General features: G+C 38.7%; 1 protein-coding gene across 1 annotated transcript; it reads right to left on the bottom strand.

Moving 5' to 3' along the window:
- Nucleotides 1-423: 423 nt before the first annotated feature.
- LOC120436431 (programmed cell death 1 ligand 1-like) lies at nt 424-4,301 on the bottom strand. Its single transcript, XM_039607441.1, has 3 exons — nt 3,528-4,301; nt 1,466-1,822; nt 424-1,227 (listed from the first exon to the last, which is right to left on the bottom strand). The coding sequence occupies exons 1-3, from the start codon at nt 3,604-3,606 to the stop codon at nt 1,052-1,054; spliced, it is 612 nt and encodes a 203-aa protein (XP_039463375.1). The 5' UTR covers nt 3,607-4,301; the 3' UTR covers nt 424-1,051.
- Between the last annotated feature and the right edge of the window lie 4,785 nt (nt 4,302-9,086).

Below are 9,086 nucleotides of genomic sequence, written 5' to 3'. Positions count from 1 at the left end.
GTTTGAAGTGCAGTGTTTGTGTCAGAAAAAACAACACACTTGTTCAGAAGCACTGTGTCGAGGCTTGATTCGTTTGGCCAGATTCACGTGATCAGTGACGTCCGAAGCTTAATTTAGAACGTACCTGATTCAGTGGTTTAAAAGACAGGAATCATTCACCAGATTTATAGTCTTTTGTCAGTGGCAAACCACTGATCATTCAATTGAGAGATATGGAGCCAGCGAAAAAGAGGGGAGGTTCTGTACTGTGGGAGCATTTTGAGTTAATTTGGGTCAAACAGGTGGGTTTACCAGCATTGTGTTCTTATTGTTTGTTTTTGTTTTGTGTGTTTATTTTATCTGACAACGTAAAAAACAAAATATCTGAACAAAACAAAAATCTGCTTTTCATATTATAAGTATCAATAAATAACTTTAGAAAGATCTCCATTTGACTCTTAAATTAAAATTTTATATCATAAAAATACATATTTTATTTTCAAAATCTTAAAATGTTATTCTATGAAAATGTGTAGCAATTTAATTTGTTTATTTTTTTTTTTTTCCTGTGGGACCCAGGAAGCCCTTATACCTGCTTCTCCATACTGAGAACCACGACAGCTCAGGGCACTTCAGAGTAAAGTACAGTACAAAGTAAAGGAAGACTAAACACTTGACAATAGCTGAGAAGAAATGTCTGCTTTTCTGACTAAATACATATCTATATGGTTATAAATAAATACACAATGGCTCAAGTTCTGTCAGAGTGCTCCACAATCACATCAGTCACTTGTGGACCTCAGTTTAACCTCTGAAATTAGACAATAATAGAATCTGACAGAAATAACTCATTCATTTAATCATAGGGTCACAATTCACTGATTTTAGGACTGAAATAGGAAACTGATTTGAAATTTTCTGCCTCATCACCTAAAAACAAAACAGATGACAAAGCTCCCAGCTAGAGATGAACGTATCATCAAAATTCAAGGTTACATGAGTGAGACTGATGTCAAGTATGAGAGCCACTTCAGTGGTAACAACAAGGCTGCTTTTCACCTGGAGGCCGGAATTAATCTTGATTCTGTTGTTGATGTGCTCTGTAGATCAAAAAACCAACAACAGCAGCAACAAAAATCAGACCAGCTATCAGCCCAAAATGTCCTCTACTGACTCCTGCCTCCTTCCCTCCATCCTCCTTCCCTCCATCCTCCTTCCCTCCATCCTCTGTGTGTCCTCCTGTCTGACCTGCAGGTGAGAAACAGGTGTGAGGTGTCAGCTGTCAGGTAGGTGATGAGTGAAGAACAGAACAGAATCCATTTCCTCTTCAAACTGCTGTCAGACATTATCTACTGCACTCTGATCACATCACTCAGACCAGCTGCTTTCTACAAAGTCTCATCAACAACATCTTCACAAACAAACATCAACAACCAGGAAGCAGCTTCACCTCTGATCACACACTCACTCAACTCTACTCACTCACCTGGAGGATCAACAACACTCAGGGAGATGATGCTGATGGGATTGCTCTTCAAAACAGCTCTTTTCCCACGGTTGTTTCCTCTCTTGACGACACGACACTCGTATGTTCCAGTGTCATTAATCGTCACATCCTTCAGAATCAGAGACACGTCTCCATCCTTCATCTGTCTGTCCTGCAGATCCACCCGGTTCTTAAAAGATGGATGCTGACCATCTGCATATAAGTGACCGTCCCGGTACATAAGGACATATTCTTCCTTCAGGTCAGCTCTGCTCCACTCTACAACTATGATGTTGTTGTTGTTGTTTGGAGCTCGACATGTCAGAGTGATGTTCTGTCCAGCTGTGCTGTTTATCTCTGAAAGAGAGCAAACAATATGGAACATGGAGAGCTCAAACATTCAAAGTGCAATTATTTATTTCTGCAGCACTGATTATCATGATGAGCTACAAACACAGACCACTGATTTCTGATGAACCAGAGGAAGAACAGCTCACACTGGATGCTGAACTAGATCACTCTGGTGTTTGTTATCACAGAGTTACAGCCAGTGTTGCCAACTTAGCGACTCTGTTGCTAGATTTAGCGAGTTTTCAGACCCCCCTTTTTTTCTAAAAAGTATTATGACATAAGAATTATGACGACTTATTCACGTAAAAGTGTGTATCGCTTTTACTCTCAAAAAGCAAGTGCTGCCGCAGGCACCTCGCCTGAGTCAAAGTGCTCACAAGCAGCGGAAAGTCCTCATGCAGCAGTCGCTCCACCTGCTGTCAGAGCAGGAGATATTGACGCCAATGCGTCCAGACTGCAAATTCATGCATAAAAGAAGCCGCTGCTCCCGCCCTGAATGTTAGGCAGCCAGTTCTTCTTTTACTCTAGCTTTTTGTGAATCACAATGTTTAAAACTACATAAAAACACACACAAACAAAAAGAACAGTAAATCTGCCAAAGTAACTTTTTTGGGTCTCTTTTGCCGGCCCCAAGCCCGGATAAAGGAGGAGGGTTGGAATTCTGACATTAAAAAAACAATAATTGCTAAAATAAATGTATTTTTTATGTCTCTTCCACGATGTTATTTCTCTCTCCTACAGTGTTAGTTACAATTACATAGCAACTTCTAGCAACTTTTAGGACAACCAATAGTGATTTTTCTCACTGAAGAGTTGGCAACACTGGTTATGGCTCACTGGACAGGTTTTCAAGTTAATGCCTGGATTGTCGTTACATCTTTAATTTACAGGTTTATTTCTCAGTCACATTCAGATCCATCCTTCAACACTAGATCCGCCAATAAGTCAAATAAATCATTTCTTAAAGAAATGAAGTTCATTTTTTTGTTATTTTAGGTAAGAAATGACAAAAGGAGTATTTTATATTATTTTAGATAATTAATTAATAATAAACTGCAAAAATTATTAATGTTTCTAGTAATACACAAAGCAAATAACAAACAACAATAGCTAACACATTTAAACCTGCCATTATTTCAGAAAAGGACAAGTATAAAAAGCTAAAAATGCCTTCTGGATAAAGTGTGGGAATAATTGCGCTAAAGTAAAGACGGTATAAAAACAGAGCGTTCACTGTGTCACAGACTAAACAGCACTATTTTTAAAACTGGGCTCACAGGTGGAAAAAAAGTGTAAAAAACACATTTTAATCAAATATTGTTAAACTAGAACAGTCAAAGTCCACATCTGCCTCTGATCACCAAACCTGCATCCACTCAGTCCAAGAAAAATCACCAGTTCATACAAATGTTAATGTTAATTTCATCTGCAGACAACATTGCTATCACTGATTTATGTGTTTCTGTAACACACGTCTCTGTGATGCCGTGGATCAGCTCAGCACACACTCTCCTTCATCCGCACACATGTTCAGTGTGTTTTACATGGTACTGAATTAACACACCGTTTTAACTGGTGATCATCTGACACAAGCAGGTGTTTGTTCAATAAATTACTCACACTGTTTTGTATGAAGCAAAAAAATGTGGGTCTGTTTTATCAGGTCAGACAAAATAAGCTCACCTGTATTATAACAGTAACACCTGCTTACCTTTAGAGGCAGAACGTAGAAAAAAGAGACACATCAGAGTCCAGAAGAGTGCATGATGGAGCAGGTTCAGCCTGGCCATGATCTCTCTGCACTAACAGGCTCAACAAAACCTAAAATCTCAGTCGAAGACACCTGAGGCCACGACGAGTGATAACTGAGCTCTAAACTTTCTTCTTTATGGCCTGTAATTAGCACCGCCCAACATTCTGCCACCTCCCAGCTACACACTTCAGCGGGAAACAGCGCCACCATGTGTTCTTCTACGGTTCATTTTTTTTTTATCGAGACCAGCTTCAACCAGACGTCACTTTTGCTTCAAGTTTGCAGGTGTTGCACCCAGGTAGGTTTCCCCTGCGTCGTGAGTGCACACTGGGCCGTCCAAATCATGGACAAACAGTATGCCTCGTTCTTCATTTTTAGTTGACAAACACTTCTTGTAATGAATTATTACTGCTGGAATTTTGGAGGTTTGGAGGTAAAGTTACAGGATGATAAAAATAATTATCAGGTAAAATGTCCTCGATTTATTTAAATAATCCTGGGTCATTTTCTGTCGTAACCCACAAACTGAAAAGTAATGTAAAGAAATAAAAGTAAAACATCACTACTTTAAGGTCTACATGGTTCTCAGGCGGAGTTATTTGGATTTGCTCTCGCTGCCCGCTGCGCGCTCCCCACGTAGGGAAACATATTCTGTCGGGCATAGCAGCTAGAAAGTAGCACACAGAATTTAAAAAAAAAAAAAAAAAAAGATCCTGGAAACAGTTTAAAGTCGACAAACCTCCATTAACCCCCCTCTACAGTCAGCAGGTGAGCGCAGTTGTTTCATCATCTTCTTCTTGTTCCATTAGTCTTCGGTTTATTCCAATTATAACTTCTTCTTTTTTTTCTTTCTTCTTCTTCTCCTATTTTTTTTATTTATTTTTTTTACTAAGGATATATATAAAGGAAGCACTGACGCTGTTGTGAGCTGTTACCCTGCCAGAGAAACTACAACAGTTTCAGTTGTGACTGAGTGTTTTCTGAATATGGGAGGAGTTCAGGGCAGAGGTAGAACCGGTTTCTGTCTGAAGGTTTAAATAAGGCGGAAATAATATAATATATCACACAACAGGGTAAAAAAGTATAAAATACAGGTTAATATCAATTTCCTGTATGAAGTCCAATTTGGTGAGAAAGTAGGATTTCCTTTTTATGTGCAAAAAGCAGAATATTATCATGTTTTATGATGATGATGATGATGATGATGATGATAAGTTTTATTTGTCATTTGCAGTTGCCAGCAGCAAAAATGGACACATTCCAACCAAACATACATTAGACTAGTGGTTCCCAACCTTTTTTTGCTGGGCCCCCCTTTGTTTTACAAGAAAAATGTTCGCCCCCCCACTCTTCTGCGTGCACGCACACACACACGCACAATCACATCCTCCAACCACACATATCCATATTTTGTAAATATGGTAAACAATTTAGTAAACAATTAAGCAAATAGAAGTAATCTGCAATAAGTTACAGGTCACGGTGTGATTATTTTACGTGTAGTTTTTTTTTTCCTGTGTAATAATATTCAACATTGCTATCAATACATTTTTCAAAAAATGCCTCTCTGTACAAAATGGGTTTAAAACCATAAACAACTGTGGGATACTGTATGTCCGTGATTTGAACAGCCCATCGCTGCTCCGAACGTAGGGAAAACTAATTCTGCAGGGATACCTACCTCGGCACTTGTGCAGGTGAAGCCAAAGGGAAGATATGCTTCATCATATTTTCGGGCCCCATGGGAAGGTCTGTATTAGACAAACATCAAATTGGGGGAGACAGGTCAGAATAGGTAGCATTAGAGAAACAATGAAAATACAACAACAGGAACAGCAAGAGAGGGAAAAAAAAACTTTCTTCTCAGACTGTGCTCCACCAGGAGAGCAGTTTGAGGACAGTCAAAAAAACACCTCACCACATAAAGCACACAAATCTTCACATCTTACACCATCAAGAAAACATGACAAGCAGTGAGGGTAGGTATGGGGAGTGAGTGGGCCCGAGTTCTCTCTTCCTGACTCAGGAGTTAGATGAAGGGTGGGGACTTGTCTTTGATTCTGAAGAAGGTCACGAGTGCTGATAGTGCAACATACAAGTTCTGTGTCCTCACACAAAGGGAAAAAAGAAGCAAGAGAGCTGTGGAAACCATCAGAGTCATCAACCCAAGTGTTGTTCCTCCAGGTGAGTGAGTATGCTGCTGTTCCAACTTCTCAGTGCTGACACTCAGTATATGGAAATATCATTTTGGCTCTGTACTATTAAAAAAAGTTCAACATACCCAGATAGTCTTTCCTTTTATACGGCTTCACTCACTCTAACATTGGCAATAAGGACTCAAACAAAGCTTGTCATCAAGTTACTAAGTTAACCCAGGGTCCAGATGTAGGTATGATGATGGGTTTGAGTGTTTGTGAAGGACAGTTCATAAACTTTAACCACCTGAGGACCAAATGCATCATCACCCTCACCTCAAAACAAGCAGCAGATATGAGGAAAGATGAAATCACTGCATTAGAAATGTTTTTAAATAGCGATAAAATGTCTGTGACGACATCTAAAAATAAAACAACAAGAAAAAATGCAAGAACAAAAATGACAAAAACTGAAGTTCCACAATGTAATATAAATTAAACATATAAATAACCTTATCATGCTCACTCATCAGTCTGAACAATGCATTGTCTCTCTCTGTGTCACAAACATGCACTAAATTTGCTGTTTTGGTGTTTGATTGAGGATCTGTCTGATCATGACCCAGAGAAGTAGATCAGTGACTGTGAGCCAATTATGAAATGATTCTCTGTTTAATATGAATGTCATGTTTGGAACAACAGCAGGTCCTCAGAAGCTACAGCTAAATGTAGCATGTATTTTACTGTTTCCTGCATTTTAAACAAAATCCTGGTTTGGTGGTAATACTTAGTATGATTACCTACTTAACCTTTACTGTACCTGTGAAATACTTCTGTACATTCATCATTTTTCTTCACTAAAATAAATGCAAACCCATTATTGCTTAAATTGTCTTTTGTCTCTTTTTTGTGTTATTTCCTTTAGTGGTGAATATGAGACAAGTTGCAGATTCAAAGATCATTGATTTTTCCCCCTCAAGACACATTTGAGTCCAAAGCATCTTTTTATACCTGACATAAAAGCTGCTTATCAGTTATTCATTGAACAAAATCCTCTTTGCACACTTGTTATACTCAATAAAAGCTGGTAATCAAAACACTGACTTTCCTTAACTACAGTGTGTAATGAAAAAAATCAGCCACAGCTCCTAATGAGCCTGTGACTCTGTTCTGCTTTATGTCTGCCACTGTTTTTCAGCTTTATTGAGGAAGAGGTTTTCTTCCGTGACTTTAAAGTGCAAACCAAGCCTGATGTGTAAACACACAGTTGATCTTTGCTTCAGCTGTTTCTATCTGACTGGAGTAAACACGTCACTCCGTGCACTCTGATTAAGACCTCCAGCTAATGTTTTTAGAGGTGTACATTGACCATGACTGACTGTTGGTTTCAGCAACTCTTACATAAGAGCAGACTTCCCCTTAAAGGCTTAGCTCACGTCCTTAAAATATTTTGCACTATTAAGCCTGCTTTAAAAAAAACAAACAACTTTTGCACAATTTTAATTTAGTGCCTATTCCTGATACCAATAACTTGCAGAGTACCCTTTTACTGTAAAATGCTTGAAATCTTTAAGAACTACAGGTTGTCTAACTGTTTTGACTGTAAGTAATATATATTCCTGAAAGAGAATGGTGTGGTTTAAATGATAACAAGAGACTGCCTTCTGAAACGCAAGAGCTGTCTTAAAACTTGGATGTTTTATGTTTTTAATACGCTATGTATAAAAACAATTGTTCTGTATTGTGATGTATTTAAAAAGGATTTATGCTTGATTTCTTTTTTGTTGACATGTATTTGAACAGTGCTTCCAGCGGTCTAGTTTTACTGTAAACCTGCTGATCCAGTTCCAGAGTCAAACACCACCTGATCTCAGCTCCAGATATAAAGGCTGCTTATCAGTTATTCATTGAACAAAGTTCTCTCTGTAGAACACACACTGATTATACTCACTAAAAGCTGGTAATAAAGTGATTGGACTGACTTTCAATAACTACAGTATGTAACAAAAAATACTTTGGACTAAACTTAAATTCAGCCAAAGCTCCTGATGAGTTTGTGACTGTAACTAGAAGCAAAAAGGTTCATGTTATTGTCTGAAGGTCAGTTTCAGCTCTGCCACCGTTTCTCAGCTTGAGGCAGGAAGAAGGTTTCAGTTCTTCTTCTGTGAGTCTAAAGTGCAAACTAAGCCCACACTGTTGCATTTGTTCAGTGCTGGGAGTGGTTGTGTTCATGCAGGTCTAGTTTTACTGTAAACCTGCTGATCCAGTTCCAGAGTCAAACACCACCTGATCTCAGCTCCAGATATAAAGGCTGCTTATCAGTTATTCATTGAACAAAGTTCTCTCTGTAGAACACACACTGATTATACTCACTAAAAGCTGGTAATAAAGTGATTGGACTGACTTTCAATAACTACAGTATGTAACAAAAAATACTTTGGACTAAACTTAAATTCAGCCAAAGCTCCTGATGAGCCTGTGACTGTAACTAGAAGCAAAAAGGTTCATGTTGTTGTCTGAAGGTCAGTTTCAGCTCTGCCACCGTTTCTCAGCTTGAGGCAGGAAGAAGGTTTCAGTTCTTCTTCTGTGAGTCTAAAGTGCAAACTAAGCCTGATGTGTAAACACACTGCTGCATTTGTTCAGTGCTGCGAGCAGTCGTGTTCATGCAGGTCTAGTTTTACTGTAAACCTGCTGATCCAGTTCCAGAGTCAAACTCATCACCACGTGAAAAACACTCAGAGAGCAGCTGCAGCACTGAATAATTAAACACATTTGTTTGGTATATCTTTATGCAGAGGCTGATACTCAACCTGATCATTGACCTGCTTTAACTGCTGTATGGTACAAAGAAACTGAAGTTAAAATGTAACCTGCTCAGCTCCTAATGAGCCTGTAAACAGAGCTCAAAATGGCCACGTGTGGTTTGCAGTTCAACATCACCTCCCTCACTGCTGCACAGTTCAAAAGAGAAAGTGATTTTTACAGAGAAAATATAGCATCTGAGCTGTCTCAAAAATATATGCTAAATCTTTTTTCCCTTTAAAACAAGTTTATGATTAAAATGTTTAACAGCCTGCAGAACGTCTAACTGTCTGAACTTGGGATGTTAAAAATGTGATCAGATCAGTTTAGTCAGTGCTGCATTGTCAGCTTGAAACTGTTTTTTTCTTTTCCTGTAGCTTTGCTCGTAGTGTTTTGCAATTAAATTCAATTTCATTTATACGGCTCCAAATCCCAACATCAGTCACCTCAAGGCGCAACACCTACAGTAGCTGTACAGTTCCTCATAAAGTCATCATGTGGTCAGGATAAAACAGCACATGAAAGACTGAAATGTGCTTGGAAGAAAAACATGGCCAACAAACTCCAGAGCAGAGATGAT

The sequence above is a fragment of the Oreochromis aureus genome, linkage group 3, assembly GCF_013358895.1.
Source record: "Oreochromis aureus strain Israel breed Guangdong linkage group 3, ZZ_aureus, whole genome shotgun sequence".
NCBI lineage: Eukaryota > Metazoa > Chordata > Actinopteri > Cichliformes > Cichlidae > Oreochromis > Oreochromis aureus.
Note: the sequence above shows the minus strand (reverse complement) of the source record. Positions and strands in the feature narration are given on the sequence as shown.